Raw genomic sequence first — 27,330 nt, 5'->3', positions numbered from 1 at the left:
TAAAGTTGATAATAATTAAGATAATTGATACCAGTTAACATGTATTACTTTAATATCAAGGAAACCTTGACCTAAATATATCATCAACTTTGATCAGAAACCTGTATATCTTGATATCGGGTGAAGAGCTTTATTTCAGCATCATTGAAACGAAAATGATTGTACAGTAAATATTAGGATTATTTTCAGGTTTTTGGGGATGGTCGAGAATTTCTAAACAAAAGAAGAAACAAGAAAAGAAAAGTTACTTTATAGTATTTGAAATATTTCCCTGCTGGCATTTTATTAGTTATGGTCAATAAAATTAACATTGGGAAAATGAGGAGCAGCCATATATCAGTAATGAATGAGAGTATTGATAGCCCATTCTGTGAAGCACTATAAACAAATTACAGGATATTTATACACTTAGTTCAATGATTATTCCCTCTGTAAGAAACTTTGATAATATCTGTCTGTTTGTAATCAATTTTTTAAAGGAAGTGACTCTGTTAGTCTAATGTTTGATAAAAAAAAAAACCGACATGTTAAAGAAATGAGAAACACAAACTACATCATATTACTAACACATTTAACAATGGTTTCTCTTCTGACAATGACCTGTTTCTCTCCCAGATCTAGCATAGATAGCAATTCTGATGGAGATACAGACAAGAGTGCAGGAGATCCTGATGATGTAAAGCAGGGTGCGGAACCTGAGAAGCAGGAAGAAATTGTTGATGTCCACGGAACTTCGGAAAATATTCCTAAATCAGAAGAGAACTTAGAAAAGATAAGCTTGGAAGGATCCAACCAATCAGCTGGAACATTGCAGGGGAAACCAGAGCAAACAATGAAGGTGGCATCACACGCACTGTTTGTTGAAAAGTCAGAGATAATTTTAGAAATGAAGCCAAAAGAGACATTGGTGAGAAAAGTTAAGGATAAAACTGAAAATGAATTAGCGAAGAAGGCAAAGGCTGTATTGGACTTCAGTACGGAGAAATCACAGGATACTGTTGAGGCTGTGTCTGACCTCAGTACTGAGAAATCAGAGGGTACTGTTGAGGTTGTATCTGTTCACAGTACAGAAAAATCAGAGAGTACTGTTGAGGTTGTATCTGTTCACAGGACTGTGAAATCAGAGGGTACCGTTGAGGTTGTGTCTGACCTTAGGACTGAGCAATCAGAGGGTACTGTTGAGGCTGTGTCTGACCTCAGTACTGAGAAATCAGAGGATTCTGTTGAGGTTGTATCTGTTCACAGGACTGAGAAATCAGAGGGTACTGTTGAGGCTGTGTCTGACCTCAGTACTGAGAAATCAGAGGTTACTGTTGAGGCTGTGTCTGACCTTAGGACTGAGAAATCAGAGGGTACTCTTGAGGCTGTGTCTGACCTTAGGACTGAGAAATCGGAGGATTCTGTTGAGGCTGTATCTGTTCACAAGACTGTGAAATCAGAGGGTACTGTTGAGGCTGTGTCTGACCTAAGGACTGAGAAATCAGAGGGTACTGTTGAGGCTGTATCTGTTCACAAGACTGTGAAATCAGAGGGTACTGTTGAGGCTGTATCTGTTCACAAGACTGAGAAATCAGAGGGAACTGTTGAGGTTGTGTCTGACCTCAGAACTGAGAAATCAGAGGGAACTGTTGAGGTTGTGTCTGACCTCAGTACTGAGAAATCAGAGGTTACTGTTGAGGCTGTGTCTGACCTCAGTACTGTGAAATCAGAGGGTACTGTTGAGGCTGTATCTGACCTCAGTACTGTGAAATCAGAGGTTACTGTTGAGGTTGTGTCTGACCTCAGTACTGAGAAATCAGAGGTTACTGTCGAGGCTGTGTCTGACCTCAGTACTGTGAAATCAGAGGGTACTGTTGAGGCTGTGTCTGACCTCAGTACTGTGAAATCAGAGGTTACTGTTGAGGCTGTATCTGACATCAGTACCAAGAAATCAGAGGTTACTGTTGAGGCTGTGTCTGACCTCAGTGCTGTGAAATCAGAGGGTACTGTTGAGGCTGTATCTGACCTCAGTGCTGAGAAATCAGAGGGAACTGTTGAGGCTGTATCTGACCTCAGTACTGAGAAGTCAGAGGGTACTGTTGAGGCTGTGTCTGACCTCAGTGCTGTGAAATCAGAGGTTACTGTTGAGGCTGTGTCTGACCTCAGTGCTGTGAAATCAGAAGGTACTGTTGAGGCTGTATCTGACCTCAGTGCTGAGAAATCAGAGGGAACTGTTGAGGCTGTATCTGACCTCAGTACTGAGAAGTCAGAGGGTACTGTTGAGGCTGTGTCTGACCTCAGTAGTGAGAAATCAGAGGTTACTGTTGAGGTTGTGTCTGACCTCAGTGCTGTGAAATCAGAGGGTACTGTTGAGGCTGTGTCTGACCTCAGTACTGAGAAATCAGAGGGTACTGTTGAGGCTGTGTCTGACCTCAGTGCTGAGAAATCAGAGGGTACTGTTGAGGCTGTGTCTGACCTCAGTACTGAGAAATCAGAGGTTACTGTTGAGGCTGTGTCTGACCTCAGAACTGAGAAATCAGAGGATACTGTTGAGGCTGTGTCTGACCTCAGTACTGAGACATCAGAGGGTACTGTTGATGCTGTGTCTGACCTCAGTACTGAGAAATCAGAGGTTACTGTCGAGGCTGTGTCTGACCTCAGTACTGTGAAATCAGAGGGTACTGTTGAGGCTGTGTCTGACCTCAGTACTGAGAAATCAGAGGTTACTGTTGAGGCTGTGTCTGACCTTAGTACTGAGACATCAGAGGTTACTGTTGAGGCTGTGTCTGACCTCAGTACTGAGAAATCAGAGGTTACTGTTGAGGCTGTGTCTGACCTCAGTACTGAGAAATCAGAGGTTACTGTTGAGGCTGTGTCTGACCTCAGTACTGAGAAATCAGAGGTTACTGTTGAGGCTGTGTCTGACCTCAGTACTGAGAAATCAGAGGTTACTGTTGAGGCTGTATCAACAACTAAGGTCAGTGTGAAGACAACAGAGATTATCAATGTTGATCAAGAAAAGGGATTAGATATACATGCCAGAGGGAAGGCAGATACTGGAGAAGATACAGGAGCTAGAACAGACACATATGAGAAAACTTCAGCTAATCAAATATTTGTCAAAGATTCTGAAGAAGATGTGGAGATTGATACAACTGTGGAGCTGAACTACAGTAACAAAGTTATTGAGGAACAGGTGGATATCAATGAACTGGTCAAACAAAACTTTGACAAAGTAGAAGAAATAACAGATATTGCAAAGGGAGAAACAGCAAAAGAGATACATTCAGGAAGCAGTACAGTGATAGGTAAGGTGGAAAATGAGGATGTTGTAGATGTAGGGAAGAATAACTCTTATCAGGATCAAGAGTTAAATGTTGCAGTTCAGAAAGAAGGCGGCCAAGTGATGGAAAAATCCCTAACTACTAATGATCAGGTTGTTAAAGCGGAATCTGCTCTTATTTCAGTTAATCAGCTGGCAGGGCTAACAGCAAATCAACAAACAGTAGAAACAACGGATACAGCCATTCAGCTCACTGGGAAAGTGACAGATACAACCAATCAGATGTCAGAGAAAGCAACAGATACAACCAATCAGCTCACTGGGAAAGTGACAGATACAACCAATCAGATGTCAGAGAAAGCAACAGATACAACCAATCAGCTCACTGGGAAAGTGACAGATACAACCAATCAGATGCCAGAGAAAGCAACAGATACAACCAATCAGCTCACTGGGAAAGTGACAGATACAACCAATCAGATGTCAGAGAAAGCAACAGATACAACCAATCAGATGTCAGAGAAAGCAACAGATACAACCAATCAGATGTCAGAGAAAGCAACAGATACAACCAATCAGATGTCAGAGAAAGCAACAGATACAACCAGTCAGATGCCAGAGAAAGCAACAGATACATTGAATCAATTTTTGGAGAAAGCAACAAGTTCCTCAAATCAGCCTTCAGAGGAAAATGCAAAACAAGAACTCTCTGTTTTGGACTCTCAGAATAAAATGGATGTGCTTTCAGACCTCCACTCTACTGAAGCTCTCCAGTCATCTAGTAAAGAAGATATCAAGCAATCTACAATAGTCATACAGGAAATTACAACACCTGTAACTATAGACATTGGAGCATTAAAAATAGCCCCAAAGGATGTTGTGGAGAATGTGCAAATATTTACTGGGCCCGCTAATGATTTTCAGGTATCTGCACCTGTCTCCAATGACCAGCAGAAAGCAACCACTGTTTTAGAGGATCCAACAACATCAGTTCCTGGACCTAAGGATCTGCAAACATTAGATGCTGTTGCAGAAGAACAACAGACAGCATTTGTTTCTGAAGTTCTTCCAACATCAGCTGCTGTTGTTAAAGACTTAAAGACTGCTGGAATTGCTAAAGATCAACGGATATCTGTCGCTGTAGCTAAGGACCTGCAGACATCAGATGCAATTGTTGAGGACCTGCAGACTTCTGCTGCTGTTGCAGATGATCAACAGACAGCTACAGGTACCGCTGCTTTTGGTGAAGAGGATGTGCAGACAGTTGCTGATGGGAATGTTCTACAGACATCACTTGCTGTTGGTAAGAACCTGCAGACAACAGATGATGTTGGTAAGGATAAACACAAATCAACTGCTGTTGTTGAAAATCTTGAGAAAACTGCAGTTGCTAAGGACCTACAGACATCGCATGCTGTCGCTAAGGACCTTCAAACATCAACTACTACTGCAGAAGATAAACAAGCAGCTTTTGTTATAGTAAATAAAGATCTGCAGACAACTGTCGTACCTACAGATTCACAAACATCTACTGCTGTTGCAGAGGATCAAGAGACAACTGTTGATACTGAAGGTCTGAAAACATCAACTTCTGTTGTTGAAGATTTGCAGACAGTTGCTGTTAATACAGATCTACAGACATCGGGCGTTGATGTTGAGGACCAGAAAATATCAGCAGTTGTTGCTGAGTATCAACAAAAAACTATTGTTACAAAAGACCTGCAAAATTCAGATGTTGTTGCTGAAGAACTACAGACATCAGTTATTGTAGATGAAGATCTGCAGACAGCTGTCGTAGCTACAGATTTGCAAACATCAGTTGCTCTTGTTGAGGAGCATAAAACAGTTATTGTTACTGGAAATCGACAAAATTCAGCAGCTGTGGTTGAAATTCTGCAGACTCCAGATGCTGTTGTTGAGGAACAACAGACAGCTGTTGCTGAAGAACAACAAACAATTATTGTTACAAAAGACCTGCAAAATTCAGATGTTGCTGAAGAACTACAGACAACAGTTATTGTAGATGAAGATCTGCAGACAGCTGTCATAGCTACAGATTTGCAGACATCAGTTGTTGTTGAGAATCATAAAACAATTATTGTTACAAAAGACAAAATTCAGCTGAAGAACTGTGGTTGAGATCTGCAGACAGCTGTCGTAGCTACAGATTTGCAAACATCAGTTGCTCTTGTTGAGGAGCATAAAACAGTTATTGTTGCTGGAAATCAACAAAATTCAGCAGCTGTGGTTGAAATTCTGCAAACTCCAGATGCTGTTGTTGAGGAACAACAGACAGCTGTTGCTGAAGAACAACAGACATCAGTGACGGTAGATGAAGATCTGCAGACAACTGCCGTAGCTACAGATTTGCAAACATCAGTTGCTCTTGTTGAGGAGCATAAAACAGTTATTGTTACTGGAAATCAACAAAATTCAGCTGCTGTGGTTGAAATTCTGCAGACACCAGATGCTGTTGTTGCTGAAGAACTACAGACATCAGTTATTGTAGATGAAGATCTGCAGACAGCTGTCATAGCTACAGATTCGCAGACATCTACTGCTGTTGCTGAGAATCAACAAACAATTATTGTTACAAAAGACCTGCAAAATTCAGATGCTGTTGTTGAGGAACTAAAGACATCAGTTATTGTAGATGGAGATCTGCAGACAGCTGTCATAGCTACAGATTCGCAGACATCTACTGCTGTTGCTGAGAATCAACAAACAATTATTGTTACAAAAGACCTGCAAAATTCAGATGTTGTTGCTGAAGAACTACAGACATCAGTTATTGTAGATGAAGATCTGCAGACAACTGTCGTAGCTACAGATTTGCAAACATCAATTGCTCGTGAGGAGCAAAAGACAGTTATTGTTGCTGGAAATCAGGAACAACAGACAGCTGTTGTTGCTGCTGGAAATCAGGAACAACAGACAGCTGTTGTTGCTGAAGAACTACCGATATCAGTGACGGTAGATGAAGATCTGCAGACAGCTGTCATAGCTACAGATTCGCAGATATCTACTGCTATTGCTGAGAGTCAACAAACAATTATTGTTACAAAAGACCTGCAAAATTCAGATGTTGTTGCTGAAGAACTACAGACATCAGTTATTGTAGATGAAGATCTGCAGACAACTGTCGTAGCTACAGATTTGCAAACATCAGTTGCTCGTGAGGAGCAAAAGACAGTTATTGTTGCTGAAAATCAAAATTCAGCTGCTGAGGTTGCTGCTGGAAATCAGGAACAACAGACAGCTGTTGTTGCTGAAGAACTACCGATATCAGTGACGGTAGATGAAGATCTGCAGACAGCTGTCATAGCTACAGATTCGCAGATATCTACTGCTATTGCTGAGAGTCAACAAACAATTATTGTTACAAAAGACCTGCAAAATTCAGATGTTGCTGCTGAAGAACTACAGACATCAGTTATTGTAGATGACGATCTGCAGACAACTGTCGTAGCTACAGATTTGCAAACATCAGTTGCTCGTGAGGAGCAAAAGACAGTTATTGTTGCTGAAAATCAACAAAATTCAGCTGCTGAGGTTGAAATTCTGCAGACACCAGATGTTGTTGTTGAGGAACAACAGACAGCTGTTGTTGCTGAAGAACTACAGACATCAGTGACGGTAGATGAAGATCTGCAGACAACTGTCGTAGCTACAGATTTGCAAACATCAGTTGCTCGTGAGGAGCAAAAGACAGTTATTGTTGCTGAAAATCAACAAAATTCAGCTGCTGAGGTTGAAATTCTGCAGACACCAGATGCTGTTGTTGAGGAACAACAGACAGCTGTTGTTGCTGAAGAACTACAGACATCAGTGACGGTAGATGAAGATCTGCAGACAGCTGTCATAGCTACAGATTCGCAGACATCTACTGCTATTGCTGAGAATCAACAAACAATTATTGTTACAAAAGACCTGCAAAATTCAGATGTTGCTGAAGAACTACAGACAACAGTTATTGTAGATGAAGATCTGCAGACAGCTGTCATAGCTACAGATTCGCAGACATCTACTGCTGTTGCTGAGAATCAACAAACAATTATTGTTACAAAAGACCTGCAAAATTCAGATGTTGTTGCTGAAGAACTACACACATCAGTTATTGTAGATGAAGATCTGCAGACAACTGTCATAGCTACAGATTTGCAAACATCAATTGCTCGTGAGGAGCAAAAGACAGTTATTGTTGCTGGAAATCAGGAACAACAGATAGCTGTTGTTGCTGAAGAACTACCGACATCAGTGACGGTAGATGAAGATCTGCAGACAGCTGTCATAGCTACAGATTCGCAGATATCTACTGCTATTGCTGAGAGTCAACAAACAATTATTGTTACAAAAGACCTGCAAAATTCAGATGTTGTTGCTGAAGAACTACAGACATCAGTTATTGTAGATGACGATCTGCAGACAACTGTCGTAGCTACAGATTTGCAAACATCAGTTGCTCGTGAGGAGCAAAAGACAGATACTGTTGCTGAAAATCAACAAAATTCAGCTGCTGAGGTTGAAATTCTGCAGACACCAGATGCTGTTGTTGAGGAACAACAGACAGCTGTTGTTGCTGAAGAACTACAGACATCAGTGACGGTAGATGATGATCTGCAGACAGCTGTCATAGCTACAGATTCGCAGACATCAACTGCTATTGCTGAGAATCAACAAACAATTATTGTTACAAAAGACCTGCAAAATTCAGATGTTGCTGAAGAACTACAGACAACAGTTATTGTAGATGAAGATCTGCAGACAGCTGTCATAGCTACAGATTCGCAGACATCTACTGCTGTTGCTGAGAATCAACAAACAATTATTGTTACAAAAGACCTGCAAAATTCAGATGTTGTTGCTGAAGAACTACACACATCAGTTATTGTAGATGAAGATCTGCAGACAACTGTCATAGCTACAGATTCGCAAACATCTACTGCTGTTGCAGAGGATCAAGAGACAACTATTGATACTGAAGGTCTGAAAACATCAACTTCTGTTGTTGAAGGTCTGCAGACAGTTGCTGTTAATACAGATCTACAGACATCAGGCGTTGATGTTGAGGACCAGAAAATATCAGCTGCTATTGCGGAGTATCAACAAAAAACTATTGTTACAAAAGACCTGCAAAATTCAGATGTTGTTGTTGAAGGTCTGCACACAACTGCTGTCACTAAGGATCTAAAGACATTGGATATTGTTGTTGAGGACCTGAAAACATCAGCTGCTGTGGAGGAGGAACAACAAACATCTATTGTTGCTGAAGAACTACAGACATCAGTTGTTGTTGCTAAGGATCTGCAGACAACAGCTGCTTTTGCTGAGGATGAACAAACAACTATTGTCAAAAAAGACCTGCAAAATTCAGATGTTGTTGCTGAAGAACAGCAGACATCAGTGATGGTAGATGAAGATCTGCAGACAGCTGTTGTAGCTACAGATTCGCAGACATCTACTGCTGTTGCAGAGGATCAAGAGACAACTATTGATACTGAAGGTCTGAAAACATCAATTTCTGTTGTTGATGGTCTGCAGACAACTGCTGTGGCTAAGGATATAAAGACATTGGATATTGTTGTTGAGGACCAGAAAACATCAGCTGCTGTGGAGGAGGAACAACAAACATCTATTGTTGCTGAAAACCAACAGATATCAGTTGTAGCTAATGAACTGCAGACATCACTTGTTGTTGCTAAGGATCTTCAGTCATCAGATGCTGTTTCTAAGGATCTGCAGACATCAGCTGCTTTTGCTGAGGATAGACAGACAGTTATTGTTGCTAAGGAACTACAGACATCAGTTGCTGTTGTTGAGGACTTACAGATATCAGATTTTTCTAAACAGGTTGAGACCTCAACAACTAGTAAAACGGAGGTTGAGATTTCTGTAACTCCAGGAGATGATCATTCCATTAAAGAAGTGAATGAGGAACTCCAATTAGCTTTAGATTCAAGTGTAGTTGAAACAATATATTATCCTAGCACATCCACAGATGAACCAGGCTCCATTATACTAGATACTGGTACAGACACCACAGCTGAAATTGTTGATCAGCAACCTGTTCCAGAATCAGAACAATTGTCTGAAAGTATTATACCACATGACACTGCTGTTTATATGGATTTAAAGGCTGCTTTAGACACTGTTCCAGAAAGTCTTGAAAGGGCAGCAGATTTGAAGTTTGCAGATAGTAAAACATTAGCTGATCTTGCTCTCAGGTCTGAGGTGAACACTAAAGACATGGAACAAACACTCCAAGGTGATAGTTTGTCAGGTGAAGCAAGCAAGATGACAGGTGAAACAATTATCAATAGAAACTTTAATGAAGAAAATATATCGGAGGTTGCTGAGAGTAAGATTTTGTCCTATCCAGAGGGCACACATACAGAGGGTAGAGCTGAAACAGGAAAAACTGAGGAACAAACGAAAGCAACAGTATCTACAGGGGACAATCTATCTATTGATATAACTATCAAAGACCAGAAAGGAAATACAGATGTAGATTCATCGAAAATGAAACCAGACAAGGTATCTGGTGTTGCAGGTGCTGATGATGAAGATGATACATTTTCTACAACCATGATCATTTACACCAACAAATTTGAGGGTTGTGATGAGCAGACAAGAATGGAGGAGACACGAGAAGCCCTAGAAAGCACAGTTTTATCTTATCCGGAACCGAAATACTACAGCTTCATGCCTCACAACAAATCTAAACATCTGTACAGTACACTGACAACATCTGGACTACAGGGCCACACACCAGAAGGCCAGGACTTGTCATCAGAGACCATGTTCCGATCTCCTCGGCTAACATCTCCAACAGGCATGTTTGATGGAAGTCTGTCCTCTCGCGTTGACTCCATACCAGATCAGTGTCATGGTAAGATTGTGGACAGAAAGGGAAATAAATCTGTCCATTTCCAGGATAGTGATGGCACTATCTTCACACCAGCACACACTTTATCATCTCAACAAAAAACAGACACAGAGGTTGTAATTGGAGAGTCGGGTGCTGAAGAAGAAGGTCGGAAACTCCATGTTATAAAACAAAGTCAGGAAGAACAAAAGGAAACAACAGACGATACGACACAATCTGAAACTGAAAGTACAAGTAAAGAAAAACAAAAGGTTTCTTCAGAAAAAAAGAAAAAGAAATCTATCCTTTCAAGTCTCTCTTATATCTTGCCTAGTGTTCCCTTTACTCGTGGAGTTGTCGTGGATCCTTGGGAGGGAGAAGAGGTCACTTTTCGCGGTGAATTTGGAGATGTTATTGATGAGGAGGAGGCACTTTCAGGAGAGCAAGTAGTCTTTTGCTCATTGACAAGTGTATGCATGTCACTGCTTTGTAACTGGCTGTGTATCATGCCAGGTGCAGCCTGTATAATATTATACTATATATGCAGTACAAAACACGCAACGGACTTGTATTCCCAGCCAGTATACTTTATATTTGTTGTCTATATGCCATTGTTCCTGTTATATATGATAATACTGGTTTTTTACTCTGGAAAGCCACATTCTATTTGCATGAAATCAGCACAAGGATTGGACGGATGTGCACTATAATTAACATTGTGTATCTCTGTTCTCTGTGCTGATCCTAACAAAACAGGAACCACATCTTAGTGTAATACTGATACTTTTAAGTGGACTTGTTGCTATGGTGATGGTTGTGGTGGTATGGTTTTGTAAGAGCATATTGTCACTATATTTGAGGTGACTGTGAAGCTTGGAATGGCAGTTGGTTGAGAAGCATGGCTTGTCTTTAGCCTAAGGTGAGAGCTGCTGACTATTTTATCCATCTTAACTTAAATTTTCTTCTGTCTTTTTTAATACACTAATAATACTATTAATTAATTACCTATTAATCAACATATATATATATTATATACCAACTACTAATACTAAACCTGTCGTACTTAAGGTTAATTACAAGATAATTCTACAAAACATTAAAAACAAGGTATAAAATTATCAGTCTTTGAAAGGCATATTTATCTGTCAAAATCTTAAAACTGAAAATTTTGACATATTGAATAGTGTTTCTATTTGTTTTTGAACACCTGCTGGAAATCAAGGAAAGATATCAACAAAATCCGTAAATATGAACTTATCTGATCTTGACTCAAGAAGTTTTTGTGACCTTGACATTGCAATATGTTTTTGTAGGAGTCCAGACCAAGATATGACCAATGTTCCTCGAGGACAACCTGTCGGGGCTGGAGATTCTGATGGAGAGGTATTAACTGAAGGGAAATAATCTATAGTTGCATGGTACTACCCTGTAAAAAGGGGAGATAATCAGTATTACATGTATCAGTAAATACTGGTATATAAAAAAGGGAGAAAACCTAGTTATTGTGATCTTCATTTATAACCTGTAATTATTAAGATATACTCTTGATAAACCAGAATTTAGAGTAAAATCCGGTTAAAGGTTAGAATGGTGTAGTCAAATTATCTGTTTTTCAGAGAAATAGCATGACTACTAGTCGGTTCTGTAATATCAAGGTAATGCATGATTAATATGATTCTAGCAAATGAACCCTGCACTGACAACACAGCGAGTGTTCAAGGTGGTGTTTGTAGGAGACTCAGGTGTTGGCAAGAGTAGTTTTATCCATCGTTTCTGTAACAACACATTCAACCCATCCTTCAGTGCCACCATAGGTAAGTGTGGTATGATTAACTATGGTTAACTACAGACTCAAAACGTCTCTTCTAAACAGATTTATAGATTCAAAGCTGATCATACTTAAATATAGAAATGTAGCAGTCCTTTCTTGCACTACTTCTTTTAAAATTACTCAAATATGTACAAATGTAATTTTAATGGAAACAGCCAGCAATTTGGACATCTAAGTCATATATTGTATAAAAATTTATCAGACTTGCAAACTGATCACAAGAAATAATGTTTGGTACAGGTGTGGATTTCCAGGTAAAGACAATTGAGCTGAAGGACACAGTTGTAGTGCTCCAGTTGTGGGACACTGCAGGGCAGGAAAGGTTAGTTTTAAATACAGCCATTTGGTCTATCAATACATCTATCATCTGCATGTTGTAATGGTAAAGTTAGTCATAAAATTCAATAGGTAAACATTGACATCCAGACCCAGAATAGGTATATTTTTATAACAGTGACATTACCATTTTCAGGTTCCGCAGCATCACCAAACAGTATTTCCGTAAGGCTGATGGAGTGGTTGTTATGTATGATGTGACCTCAGAGGCCTCATTCCTCAATGTACGGAATTGGATGGCCAATATAAAGGTAAATATGTATATAAGTACGCCTGTGTGAAACTGGTCATCACAGAGAATGTGGGTCCGGATCAAGGGAGCTATTGACATGAATAGAATTAATGGTAGAATTACATTTCATATATGATCTGCTTTTTTATTGCTATCCTATCAACATCTAATGTCATTTCAGGACAGACCTTTGATAAACATTCATAACGTAGACAAATCCATCGTAAATGTGCTGATGAAATTTAATTTTATGAAAGACTGTATTCACATGAATGATGGTAATTTCAAAACGACATTTTTTTTTCTTTTCTTATACCAAAACATGTACTTTTATTATTATCATTTTATTTTATTGTTCATGAATATTTTCCGTCATTTTCAATTAGATTTTTTAAATATAGGTTTCTTCCAACATTTTTCAATTTATTCACATGCATCACAGACAGGTACAGCTGTATCAGTAAAACTATGGTAGCCTTAGTTGCTGAAGAACTATACATTTACCTTTATAACCTTTTGTTCTTCACTAGTTTACCTGTTGTCTAAAGCTGATGAACTACTAGTCTAAACCTTGTGAACTATGGACGCATAAGAGTGAAAAGATCAGTCTACACAAATCGATAGCTAAGGATTTACGCTAGGTTAAACACACATATAATGCAACTTTCGAAAACCCAAAACAACTCTGTAGTTTTCTATAAATGTCTATAAAAGTTATTGTATCAGAAATGTTGAAAATTATTGTCAAAGATCTGCATATCATTGTAAAATTTGAAATACTAATAGCATTCATCCTCTTCACAACCAAGATGTCAACTATAAATATTGAAGGATTTTTTTTCAGGAAAATGTGGATGAAAACACAGTGATTGAAATCTTAGGAAATAAAGCAGATATGGCTGAAGGAGATGATCATCGTGTTGTGCGGATGAATGATGGCAAGAAACTCTCCATGGTGAGTGACTAGATTGTAAAGCCATGTAATGATTGTATGATAATGTCTTGCACAGAATTCAGTAGAACAGATTTCTTTTATCAAGTCCATCTTCTTTGTTGATGTGTTTTTCTAACAATCTGTTTTAATCTTTTATCTGTTGTTTTAAAACTGTTTATATACCAGGTGTATAATATATATCAAAGTCACCATTTTACTTGATATTTGTTAAAAACAACTTTTTTTCCTGAAGAAGTGAAAGTTATTAACCTCAAACTGATTTGGCAAAGTTAATAAATATCCTGATGTTCTAAAGGTACATAATATTTGAAATTCTTCATTTCAACATGAAGGACAAAGATTAATCCTGACAGCACAGTCATGCTTTTTTAGCTTATGTATGCTTATTTCCATGATCTGAATTCTTAAGAAATGAAGAATAAAATGAACAAGTAAGTGAACGACAGAAAAATTGGTTCAACCTTGGCAAAGCCAGAAAATTACACTTACTACCATCCAGACATTAAGACTCTTCGAACTCTTTAGATTGGTCTTTGATATCTGATTACTTGGTTGCCAGGAGGGGAATCCCTGTGCTGTAATGTCTTAATTTTAAAGTGTTGAGGTATAAATGCAGCTTTCAAACATTGTACATGTATTTTCTCTTCAATTCCTCCATCTTATCACAATTAGGCACACATATTCATGTGATCCAGTTTTAATTTGAAGTTTGAAAACAAATGAAAATAATAACAACCACATATGGTGGAAGTGAAGGAATGTGAAACTAGGCATGTTTCGTATGTCAGTTATTCTCATATGATCAAACACAGAAATTAGAATACCATTAAGGAGATAGGGGTTCCATATGTGTTTCCTTCTCTTAAAACTTGTTTCATCTGTCAGAAAGTACAAATTTAACAAGTAGGAAATAAACTATTCTTGGGAAAAGGGTAAATAATGTTTGAACAAGGCCACCTGTATTTGGAAATTACTACATTTTGGAATCTTGATCAAATTATAAATAACAGCTAATGGACATTAACAAAGGTTATGTCATGTTTTAGGAATATGAAGCCTTGTTTTTCGAGTGCAGTGCCAAATCGGGAGCTAACCTACAAGAGAGTATGTCTGCCATGGCTGAGTAAGTACTCCAGGGTTAGAAACATCAAACTACCGAGGTCAGATATTCAGTATATCTTCAAAACTTAAAGGTTCTGTTGACATTTTACATATCCTATCTATATATGGTGTGTACATGTATCTTAAAAATTCATGAGTCTTGTTGATACTATACCTGTTCACCTACCCATGAGATGTATCTCCAGAATAGAAGTGTTCTGTAGATATTATACCTATCTTCTCTACTAATGAGGTGTATCTCCAGAATACAAGTGTTGTGTAGATATTATACCTATCTTCTCTACAAATGAGGTGTATCTCCAGAATACAAGTGTTGTGTAGATATTATACATATCTTCTCTACAAATGAGGTGTATCTCCAGAATACAAGTGTTCTGTAGATATTATACCTATCTTCTCTACTAATGAGGTGTATCTCCAGAATACAAGTGTTGTGTAGATATTATACCTATCTTCTCTACAAATGAGAATACAAGTGTTCTGTAGATCTTATACCTAGAATACAAATGAGTGTTCTGTAGATATTATACCTATCTTCTCTACAAATGAGGTGTATCTCCAGAATACAAGTGTTCTGTAGATATTATACCTATCTTCTCTACAAATGAGGTGTATCTCCAGAATACAAGTGTTCTATAGATATTATACCTATCTTCTCTACAAATGAGGTGTATCTCCAGAATACAAGTGTTCTGTAGATATTATACCTATCTTCTCTACAAATGAGGTGTATCTCCAGAATACAAGTGTTCTGTAGACATTATACCTATCTTCTCTACAAATGAGGTGTATCTCCAGAATACAAGTGTTCTGTAGATATTATACCTATCTTCTCTACAAATGAGGTGTATCTCCAGAATACACCTCATGATGATGTTATACCTATCTTCTCTACAAATGAGGTGTATCTCCAGAATACAAGTGTTCTATAGATATTATACCTATCTTCTCTACAAATGAGGTGTATCTCCAGAATACAAGTGTTCTATAGATATTATACCTATCTTCTCTACAAATGAGGTGTATCTCCAGAATACAAGTGTTCTATAGATATTATACCTATCTTCTCTACAAATGAGGTGTATCTCCAGAATACAAGTGTTCTGTTGATATTATATCTATCTTCTCTACAAATGAGGTGTACCTCCAGAATACAAGTGTTCTATAGATATTATACCTATCTTCTCTACAAATGAGGTGTATCTCCAGAATACAAGTGTTCTGTTGATATTATACCTATCTTCTCTACAAATGAGGTGTATCTCCGGAATACAAGTGTTCTGTAGATATTATACCTATCTTCTCTACAAATGAGGTGTATCTCCAGAATACAAGTGTTCTGTAGATGTTATACCTATCTTCTCTACAAATGAGGTGTATCTCCAGAATACAAGTGTTCTGTAGATGTTATACCTATCTTCTCTACAAATGAGGTGTATCTCCAGAATACACCTCATGATGATGTTATACCTATCTTCTCTACAAATGAGGAGTATCTCCAGAATACACCTCATGATGATGTTATACCTATCTTCTCTACAAATGAGGAGTATCTCCAGAATACACCTCATGATGATGTTATACCTATCTTCTCTACAAATGAGGAGTATCTCCAGAATACACCTCATGATGATGTTATACCTATCTTCTCTACAAATGAGGAGTATCTCCAGAATACACCTCATGATGATGTTATACCTATCTTCTCTACAAATGAGGAGTATTTCCAGAATACAAGTGTTCTGTAGATATTATACCTATCTTCTCTACAAATGAGGAGTATCTCCAGAATACACCTCATGATGATGTTATACCTATCTTCTCTACAAATAAGGTGTATCTCCAGAATACAAGTGTTCTGTAGATATTATACCTATCTTCTCTACAAATGAGGTGTATCTCCAGAATACACCTCATGATGATGTTATACCTATCTTCTCTACAAATGAGGAGTATCTCCAGAATACACCTCATGATGATGTTATACCTATCTTCTTTACAAATGAGGAGTATCTCCAGAATACAAGTGTTCTGTAGATATTATACCTATCTTCTCTACAAATGAGGAGTATCTCCAGAATACAAGTGTTCTGTAGATATTATACCTATCTTCTCTACAAATGAGGAGTATCTCCAGAATACACCTCATGATGATGTTATACCTATCTTCTTTACAAATGAGGAGTATCTCCAGAATACAAGTGTTATGTAGATATTATACCTATCTTCTCTACAAATGAGGTGTATCTCCGGAATACAAGTGTTCTGTAGATATTATACCTATCTTCTCTACAAATGAGGTGTATCTCCGGAATACACCTCATGATGATGTTATACCTATCTTCTCTAAAACAGTCAAATTCTCTTGGAGTCATGATTTTCTCATGACTTATTCCAAAAATACCAGTAACATATTGTATATGTATTGATCAAAAAGGGGCCTTATGGATTTCCAAAAAGTATATGGTATCACATGGCTGTTAGAAGTATGTAACTTTTGATTTACAGTAATGTAGAAATGCAATGGAAAAGACTCACACAGTGTTATCTTTATGTATGACTTGTTACTCAAATATGATATACTGGTAAAAATTCTTAGTGAAGTTTTAAAGAATTGTAAATTTTAAAATGATGTAGAATATTCTGTATTATACATGACAGTATTGGTATGATTGTTTACAGTCTGCTGAAAGATAAGGAGGATGAGGAATTGGAGAAGGCTCTACAAATACAGGATGTTGAAGTAGAGAAGAAAAAGTGCTGCAAGTGATTAAAGCATGCCAGAGTCAAAAGTGAATTCCAGAATGAAAGTATCAAATCCAAACCAATGTGATTCCTGTTGAAGTGGACTACAACATTGTTATTTATTTATACAGTTTACTGTTGATTTCAGTGATTTTGATTGATTTCTACTCCATGTGGATTGTTTTTATGTTAATTTATACAAAAATTATTAGAATTGTTTTTCGTTTATTAAGTCAAAAGTTGTCAACATTCCAATTTTGTGATGATCAGTCAGTCGATATGTTATTGTTATATTCACTGAACCTTTGACGTACGGGTAATTTTTGGGACAGCAGAGTATCATTTCTGAAAATCCTTTCTTCAGTCTTAAAGGAAATTGCTACCTACATTTGCCAACATTAGCTAGGATGGAGTTTCACAATAAATTCTATACAGAGTTATGGTCCTTTTGTTCACTTTTTTTTTGGTGGGAGGAGGGGCATATTTTCCTTGTTCAATCACCTACAATCGCACAATTATTAATGCAAGTATCTTTCAGGTGTCATTTTTTCACTCCGTACAAATTTATCAAGCAAGGGTCATCTTTTTTTTCATTCTTACATCTGATCATGGAACAGTCATAGTATTCCTTGTTAGTTTCTTAGGGGTTAATTTTTTTCCTTAAGTTGGTTAAAGTTTATTTTCATCTGTTGTTCATGTATTTTGAAAATAAAGACATGAATTAGCAGACAGAATTTTGAGTTAGAAGCAGTAATTTTTTTAAGGTTGATGAAATTACCCTAAGTTCATTTGCTCCACAAACTCATTTTGATACTAAATATAAATGTCTATTTTTTCATATCTCCTTTATCAGACACCTGATATAAATTCCTCATCAATACAAACCTGAAGTTTTTTTTCAAATATTTCTATCAGCTTATTGAAAAAATATATTAGTCTGAGGTATATATTATTAGAAATCACCTTTTGTAAATGGTTGGATGAATAAGTAACAGTTTAACATAACTAATGGTATGTCAATGAAATTGTTTACTGTAAATTTCTGTGCCATTATCAACCAGTTTCCAGCCTGTTGCATGGAGGGATAAATCTGTGTATAAGTTGTATTTACACTGAAATGTGCATGGAGTGGTGTCTAACAATGTTGTAAGATACATCAGCTTATACAAAGTTGAACAATGTTGTAAGATACATCAACTTATACAAAGTTGAACAATGTTGTAAGATACATCAACTTATACAAAGTTGAACAATGTTGTAAGATACATCAACTTATACAAAGTTGAACAATGTTGTAAGGTACATCAGCATATACAAAGTTGAACAATGTTGTAAGTTACATCAGCATATATGAAGTTAAACAATGTTGTAAGATACATCAACTTATACAAAGTTGAACAATGTTGTAAGATACATCAGCTTATACAAAGTTGAACAATGTTGTAAGATACATCAGCTTATACAAAGTTGAAAATGTTGTAAGATACATCAGCATATATAAAGTCTAATGATGTTGTAAGGTACATCACCATATACAAACGGAAGACTTTGTAAAACTTTAAATGTGTATCAGTAGACAGATATAAAACATAACTTCATTAGTTTCAGAATTATTAAAGCATAATATTTTTCTTCCTTCTAATCTATATGCATATTTCTGGTTTACCCTAATCAATATACAGTACATGGCGGTGAAGGATTGAGGTGACAGTGGATCATAAAACTCGGAATATCTATCATTTATCTCCAAGTCATGTGCAATAATTTTTCAGTCTTCCATATAATCTTTAAATATATATCAATGTCATGTTATCTTTAGAAGTAGAAATCCTGTATTTCGTTATTTTGGTTATTTCCATTGGGTGATTTTATGGTCTTTGTAGTATCATTATAAACATGTTTCTGGTTCCACATTTTATGTACATTACATTGACGATAGAGGCTATAACCACAATAGAGCCATAATCCAATTTTCAATTATTTCCAGTATCTGTATTGAATTTTCTTAAATGTAAGGGGTCATTTTTGCTTGTCCCATTGAAATGTGTTTATCGTATATATAATCTCTAATAGTTTAAACACAAGTTTTATTGTCATTAAGCAATGTGGTACTAGTTTTAACAACTTAATAACACCTAATACATCATATTACTGTGAATAAGACTGTGTTCTCGGAGAACATTTTCTCATCAGGATCTTCATGGTAATTTTTACCTCCGACTCGGAATGAGGAGGTGTAATTATTACATTATTGTCAATAATAATTTTCTTAGCAATACCAAATCTTCATGACTGGTTTTAAGTATATTAATCTATGTTATCTGCGACTCTGAATGAGGGGGTGAAATTATTATGTTGTGAGTAATATTTTTTCTTACCAGCATGGGAGCTTCATGGCTGAAGCCCAAGAGGCCAACTCATTACAGAATCAGTGGTTGACATGATGAAGTAGATGCTATTCTACTGAACAGCAACAGATGAGCAGGCTTTATTTCCAGTCATTGTATAAATACAGTACGCCTTTAAGATAAACTGGTCCAGATACTGTAACCATTAACCTTACTTCATATCCAATACAGATTATTTATTAATATAAACGGACATGGCCTCAGTGGTTCAGCACTGGAATATACACCCTTATTATGGCTGTATCCCTGTCTATGTTGGACCATTGTTGTATAAAGGGCTTGCCACAGGCCCAATTTGTCACTGACCTCTTTACAAGCTGCTACCGAGAAAATGAATGGAAAAGAAGTGAAAAATGATTTGAATATGTCTATATTTCAATGTATATCATTTGATTACATCTGCGAAGCAAATAATAAACATTCCTTACCCTAAATGATAATTTTCACCAATTTTGTTGTAGGAAACTTTGAAAAATGGAAAAAATTTCCTGCATGCAATTTAACATATCTTGACTCTTACCGTGTGTGTTTTAAACTTTATTTTAGATTTTTATATATGTAGATCTAGTAGGGGGTGATTTGTTTTGATTTTGCATTTATCGACTGCCAAATATAGCTTTTTTGTTATAATATGCTTATGAATTCATGTTGCATTAAAATTTCCATAGTAAATTTTTGTTGGTTTATTTTTATTGGTTCTAGCTTACCTTATACGACCTTTAACAAGAGTATTATAAAAACACTTGTCAATAACAAGAGTACCGCAAAGCGGAACAAAATACGCCCATGAATATCCAAAACAAAGAAGATAAATAATTCATGAATTACAGTCCTCCACCTGGTGTACTTTGATGAAAGTCAAAGGCAAGGTCACAGTGACCTACTTTTGAGGAGATCTCCGGACAAGATTTCTATAGTGAAATAAACAAAGGGGCATAACTCTTGCTAAAATCACCAAATCAAAACCCCATTCAGGAAAACACAACTTCATTTCATGGTGATTAAGCCTACCAAGTTTCATAAAGTTCGGCTAAAAATTGTAGGAGGAGATCTCCGGACAAATAAAAGTTTACGACGGACGGACAGCGCCATACCATAATACGTCCATCTTTCGACGGCTGTATAGAAATTGTATATAAAAACACCTGTCAATAAATACTGCTATGACACATATATAAAAAACACCTGCCTATGGAAGTCATGATTTCTGGTCTCATTGTAATACGGATTGAAACTTTACACAAGGCCATCTGCCTGTGAGACATTTTTCTCTAATCTCTTAAGTGGCCTTACAGAAAGGTTTGACCAGATATTCAAAATTTTATTTTAGGTCATCTGAATGACAGTCTTGACATTCTCATCTCATTATACATTACAAACACTCACACATTGTCTCAACAAGTTGGTAATTCATAACTAAAGGCGACCTTGTCTTCTCTTTATTGAATAAGTTAAAATAGTATAAGGCATTAATTACAGGAAATTGATGAATGTATCAGATATGTTTATACACATATCAAAACCATGAACATTCTCCCAGAAATATGGTAGTTCTACACAGTCCAAGTGGCTTTCTAAATAAGGATATATGTTGTAACATGATATATCATAACACTTCCCAGCAAACATCTGTATGGTACAGTGTTGCTCTATACATCCGTTTTTCACTTAACAATTATCTGCGTAAACCAGTTGAAGGGCTGGCTATCTGTAGGAGATCCACAGTCGACATCAAGACTCTAACAAATGTCTATAGATTCGGTGAATCTTCATTTACACTGTTTGAGAAGTTCTTCTAACTGTCCTTTCTTATGTAGTGCTTTGGTTTCTGAAGCCCCACCAATACACCGTCCATTTACAAACACTCGTGGTACCTGTAATACAAGCAATATATTTCATGAACACTAAAACTTGAACTATCAAACAATCTATAATATTCACCAGAACAATGAAATAACAAAAGGTTTACTGCACTGAATGACAAAATATCAACCAAGATAAAAAGGCAGATATGCTGTGAAAAGGAAACCCAGGATGAACAATGGTTTCACTAGATTTAATGAAGGGGAACAGAGATGATGGATTACAAGGCTAGAAGAGAAAAGGAATTAAATGAAATGAAGGATGACTGCTAAAACAAAGAGGATGGAAATGAATTATGTTTGAAACAAAGCTCCCATTGCAGGTCTATGCACATTTCCATCAGTCAACATCATCATCGAATTTTCATTCTTCTATGGTCCATTGTCTGTCTTTTCACAATTCTTGTTATCTCTATTTCTTGAGAAGAAATAAAAGTATCTTTCCTATGTAGACTCCTCCTCGTCACAAGTTCATGTTAATTTATAATTTATGGACTGATCAGAAAAACAAAATACCCATCAGGTGGCCATATAAGATTATGAAAATGGAAACTTGGAAACTGTTCTCTGACAATGTGGTCTACATGAATGCCCGCATAACACATTTGGGTTTAAGTTAATGTTTTAGATATTTTGTCCTGTTGATATTTAGACCAAATTGACAACTAGTCCAACATATTCTAGACCACATCACAATCGAAATAAAGCCTTTATCTGAATTTTGAAAAGTTTCCTTTAAAACATATATAGCTATAATGACTTTGACCAATATGTAACAGTCTGGACAAGGGGGTTCTGGCAAACACTTTAAAAACGTATAGCTTACCATAGCTACCATCTGTTGCTCTTGAAATTTCACATTTAAGTAGAGTTTCTATATTGATGATCAACAGAACTGAATTTTTGCTTTGGTTAATCTGATATATTGGTCATGATATATCTGTATCTGAGCTAATCAGTTAAAGTTAATAATGTAGGTTTGACTGATGTAATCGGGAGATCAACAGGATGATTCCTTCTTGTAGAAGAACCTACCATGTACACAAATCAGATACAGTCCATTATTACCATTTTGTGTGCTTTCTTTTCTACAATATGTTTACCATCTGGTCACACTATTTCTGACCTCTGACCTTAGTGTACATAGGATTATAGTACAGTGGAATCCTTACCATCTTGTTCACTATGTATGTCAGTGCCGATACACTTCACATTTGGCATTTGATGAACAGACCATGTTGTCATTGAAATGTTGCCCTAAAATCTACTAGGGGTTGTGTTGTAAGAACTTTTATTCTATTGATATTACCAACCTGAAGAAAATGTTCTCAAATAATCGACTGCTGCTAAGGAAAACTACAAACCTTCAAAGAAATAACTTGAAAACTGATTGAGGAATTCTCTAAACAAGAATAGCATTATGAAATAAACAAGAGTTTAAACCTCTTCCAAATACATATTTAAGCCAAACTGCCATTCAGGAGGAAACAACATCATCAGACATAGTAATGAAGTTCACCATATTTTATAAACACCAAAAGAAAAGAGCTCCAGACCTGATCAACATGAAAACAACGAGGCAGTAAATCTTCAAAACAAAGTCAAACAAAACAGTCTTTCAGGAAAACACAAGCTCATATCATGATGAATGAGGAGATCTCTGGACAAAGAAAAGTTTTATGCAAGACAGACTGGTAACACCAAACAATAATTCATACATTACATTAAAATTGTTGACAAACACAAAATACTTTATAAGTGTCTTAATTTGATCAATGATATTTAGATATTTAAATATTACTTACAGTATATGCATCAGTCATGTGTCCTAAAATATTCTGAATCACGTCTCCATCTTTTCTGTCATCCAGTTCAATTTTTTTGGTAGCAACTTGTAGTCTCTTAAAGATTTTGTCAGCCTCGTCACAGTAAGGACAATATGACTTTGAGAAAATGACCACACAGTTGTTGTCCACAGTTTGTTGAATATATTTTGCCTCTGCAGACTCCATGTCTACAGGACCTGTGGACTCTGCATTTCCCATCCTAGCTGAATCTGTTTCTGTTACAGCCAAAAAATGAAAGTGGGATGAAGTAAAATGCCAACTAGTTAGTATAAGTTCACCACAACTTCAAAACTCAAATTTGACAAAGCTTTGAACATCAGCATATATATATATATGATATAGTTTGTACATATATATAACCTTAAACTGGCTCCATTTCCTCTTCTTGACGATACTAATAATAATAGAATAACTGAATTATTTGTACTGTTCGAACCCAATGCTAGAACAATAGAATCCCCCACGACTACATATATAACCTATAAACGTATCCATATAACCACAAGGGTCGGACGCTTCTTCATATTCTTGTGTTAAAACCATACTGTATAAGGACACATGACATCAATAATAACAATATGTCATTCACTGACATTGCAACATAGTTTAGAATCGGACAAAGTTAAGAATTGTGAAGGCTGTCTACTTCCACTTTCTCTAACTCTCTTTTTCAAAACAGAACTTGTTTGCTTGAGGCACAGGTACAGATGGAACTTACCAACAAATTCCGATTATTTACCACTAGTGGTATAGCTGTTAAGCAGACATGCAGACGGACACGTCCGGTATCGGGTGATGTCGACGCTTGAAAGGTCTCCGTAAAAAGCAAACACACAGAAGACTACGAATCGATTACGACGCGGAAGTATACGAAATTTCACTTTAATCATCACACTTCACTTAAAGAATATCGTCGAGCACTATCAGCCGTTCTTTAACTTTTCACATTTTAATTTTCTTCTAAAATTCAACTAAAATTCTTATAGTTGACATGAAATATCAGATGTCCTCAGTACACTGGAGCGGTGTTATTTTTCTAACCGGTCCTAAATCCAGTATAGAATCTAGTAGACATGACAGTCATGGCAGCAATCTTGAAAAAAACACATTAAACTTCTACGGTTTCATTGTCGTTATTGAGCTGTAAAATTGGTACTGATGCTAGGGAAGAATACAGGGATGCGTGCGCCGGTATGTACGTCACACTTATACTTGTCAGAACTCTAGTGGCTTGAGATGTTTTCATCAAATTTTACACATTAATGAAAATCGTTGTCAGCGCTCGAACGAACTAAATATCACCCACACTTTTACAGGACTCAAATATCTCTGACAATTTGTAGTTACAGATTGTAAAGTCAAAATCAAGATAATTTTTTCATATCTTCAGATTATCATTTTGATTTTTATCAAAAGAGTTTACTTTTCAAAACTGTGAGATGAAGGTCAACGTTACTATTTAGAGAAAATCCTCGTCAACATACATCATCGCTGATTCCGTGAGGGGTCATATATTTCATTGGGCTGAACCGCAGGGGATCAGTATATGTTGTGATGCCTTGTTTGTTATAAAGACATTCTAAAGTCTATCACAGTGCGTCTGTATGATCCACGTGGAAGAGAAAAGAGAGAAGAGTTTATTCTAGTGCAGGACTTTATCAAAGTCCTCTATACCAGACTCGTACACAACAAATAATAAATAATTTTTCAATACATCGATCCGGTCTTGAACTTTCATATCAATATTCGATTGTTGCTTTGTAACTAAAGAAAAGTTCTTTTTAAATGAATTTACATTTACAGCTGAAACAACGTTTTCTGGCAGACTATTCCAAATTGACATGGTTCTGATTGGAAAATTGTTTTCCTGAGCGTATTTATGGGTCGTTGTTTTGGGAACGATGCAAAAAGAAATGCAGAGAAAATAGATGACAAAAGGCGATTTTTTCAAGAGCATGTAGACCTTCAGTTCTCGAGAGAAAGAACGATCCAATGGGTACAGCTAAAGAGATATGGCTCTCGAAGTTGGATGTTCGTAAGAAGTTTGGAAGTCAGCAGACTTGCTTTAAGCGACTTCCGGTTGTACTAATTATTATAAACAAATGTTGGAATGTAAGTTTGGCTATCCTGCAGAACTGGTATATTTTCCCTTCATCATATAGAACATCATAGATGTCTGCTGCGGCCTTAATGTTGGTCCTTCCAACAGATTTATACGGAGAGATGCCTCTTTTGGATTTAAATACGAAGAAATCCGGAGAACCATTCTTACCATTTGTTTGCTTTGAAATGATAAAATGCTTGCCTGGAAACGTCAGATAGCAGATCGACAAAACTTTGCTTAATTGTATAATTTCATTAGGTGTGAAAGGAATCGGCTAAATTTCGCCTGCTTGATAATGAAAATACTATATACTATGTGTTTTACCTTTATAATACTGAATCATTTCAGTCACAGGGACTTGACAAGAATTCCAAACCCACGGACCATATATAAGGTATCATAGCGATGGCACTATATCACATATCTATAGACTGTGATACACAATTGTACACAAGTTTATTAATTTAAATAAGATAAATATCTGTACATGTGTTTTCTGTCAAAAACGTTCTATTCCCTAGAACGATTTTTATGTGGTTACCCCTCGGCCGTCACAGGTCCTAAATGATCAAACTAAAGTAGTAAGGTTACGAACACACTTAACAAATGCTCTTGAGAGCAAACGTTGCAACATCCGATGGTTCTTTTTTTGTGAATTTGTGAAAAGACGAAGTAAAATTGTATGAAGCTTCTACATATGCGATGAATTGCATTTACTGTAAGGTGATTTCACATTTTTGTCTTTGATGCAACCTTTAGGGTATTATGTGGTGATCTCTTCAGCAGGACTTTTAGGTCCCAGAGATTTGCCGGACACATGTATTTGTTACACGCCGATTGAAGCACTGGGTTAGTGTAGATTTTCACACGTTTAGTTCCTTGCTGCAGTGAAGAGTCCTAGAGGAACTAAGGAGGTTTATGTTTTCCACGTGTGCAGGTTTTGTACAATTATATCTGTGGTATGGTCAGGTGGTTAAAATTCTATATCACAATGTAACGCATTAACGAGGATTAGCTGCTCTATAAACTCGCTCACTAATCCCTGTCACGTGGCGGATTTATTGTGCCCTAATTTTCTAGAGAGTGTTTCATTGGTGACGTCATTATGTAAGTTCCACTTGGGCCACCGTTCAGTGTTTATGGATCAACGTTCAAATCATAGGTTTTCAAGAATCGGTTAGCTTTACAGCTTATTGCAATGATTACACACGACATTCTAAGTGATATATTATAGCTTTTACACGTTGGAAATAACATTTTATATATAATATATTGAAAAGTCTTTCCGTATGACAAGGAACAAAAGAGTACACGATGATTCGCGCATCTGAAGACATTTAAAACGAATTGTGTTTAGAAATCCATGTTGACATAGTTTTAACTAATGTCAATGTTTATATCCGTACAAAATTAAGACTATACCAGCTAAAGCTAATTCTAATAACCCTATTTTCTTGCTTATAGTACAGCAATGGATTCGTACGTCTCCTGTCCAAGCTTTGCGCCGAAGCACTGAGGCATTGTTTTAGGATGATAGTGTAGAAGGTCCGCTCTACTCTTGGACTTTATTAACAATTGTGAACATTTACCTGATTGACATTGATATCAATTAAGCAGTGTTAAAGTGGAATCTGACCTCTACACCTATCCTTTGTCGTTACGATTCTCGACACGGAAATTTCCGTCAGGGTTCGCTGTACATGTGGCCACTTAGGTAAAAGAAAAAGAAAGAAAAATCCTCTACCTCAACCGATAAAAGAT

General features: G+C 36.7%; 2 protein-coding genes across 2 annotated transcripts in view; one reads left to right on the top strand and one right to left on the bottom strand.

Annotated features, from left to right (window-relative positions):
• The window catches only part of LOC132565681 (centrosomal protein of 290 kDa-like), a 57,382-nt gene extending 36,967 nt beyond the window's left edge, over positions 1 to 20,415 (top strand). Inside the window, exons 13-21 of the mRNA XM_060230377.1 lie at positions 616 to 5,281; positions 5,411 to 10,569; positions 11,441 to 11,510; positions 11,809 to 11,941; positions 12,199 to 12,280; positions 12,431 to 12,545; positions 13,371 to 13,481; positions 14,528 to 14,604; positions 17,286 to 20,415. Coding sequence (XP_060086360.1) covers positions 616 to 5,281; positions 5,411 to 10,569; positions 11,441 to 11,510; positions 11,809 to 11,941; positions 12,199 to 12,280; positions 12,431 to 12,545; positions 13,371 to 13,481; positions 14,528 to 14,604; positions 17,286 to 17,373 — 10,501 coding nt within the window. The 3' untranslated portion in view covers positions 17,374 to 20,415. The remainder of the gene's footprint in view (positions 1 to 615; positions 5,282 to 5,410; positions 10,570 to 11,440; positions 11,511 to 11,808; positions 11,942 to 12,198; positions 12,281 to 12,430; positions 12,546 to 13,370; positions 13,482 to 14,527; positions 14,605 to 17,285) is intronic.
• A 765-nt stretch (positions 20,416 to 21,180) lies between these two features.
• Positions 21,181 to 24,288, bottom strand: LOC132565639 (glutaredoxin-2, mitochondrial-like). The gene is made up of 3 exons (XM_060230332.1): positions 24,184 to 24,288; positions 23,424 to 23,680; positions 21,181 to 21,630 (listed from the first exon to the last, which is right to left on the bottom strand). The coding sequence occupies exons 2-3, from the start codon at positions 23,661 to 23,663 to the stop codon at positions 21,526 to 21,528; spliced, it is 345 nt and encodes a 114-aa protein (XP_060086315.1). The 5' UTR covers positions 23,664 to 23,680; positions 24,184 to 24,288; the 3' UTR covers positions 21,181 to 21,525.
• Between the last annotated feature and the right edge of the window lie 3,042 nt (positions 24,289 to 27,330).

Source organism: Ylistrum balloti, unplaced genomic scaffold, assembly GCF_031769215.1.
Source record: "Ylistrum balloti isolate Yb309-2 unplaced genomic scaffold, AGI_CSIRO_Ybal_v1 Utg369730, whole genome shotgun sequence".
Lineage (NCBI taxonomy): Eukaryota > Metazoa > Mollusca > Bivalvia > Pectinida > Pectinidae > Ylistrum > Ylistrum balloti.
Note: the sequence above shows the minus strand (reverse complement) of the source record. Positions and strands in the feature narration are given on the sequence as shown.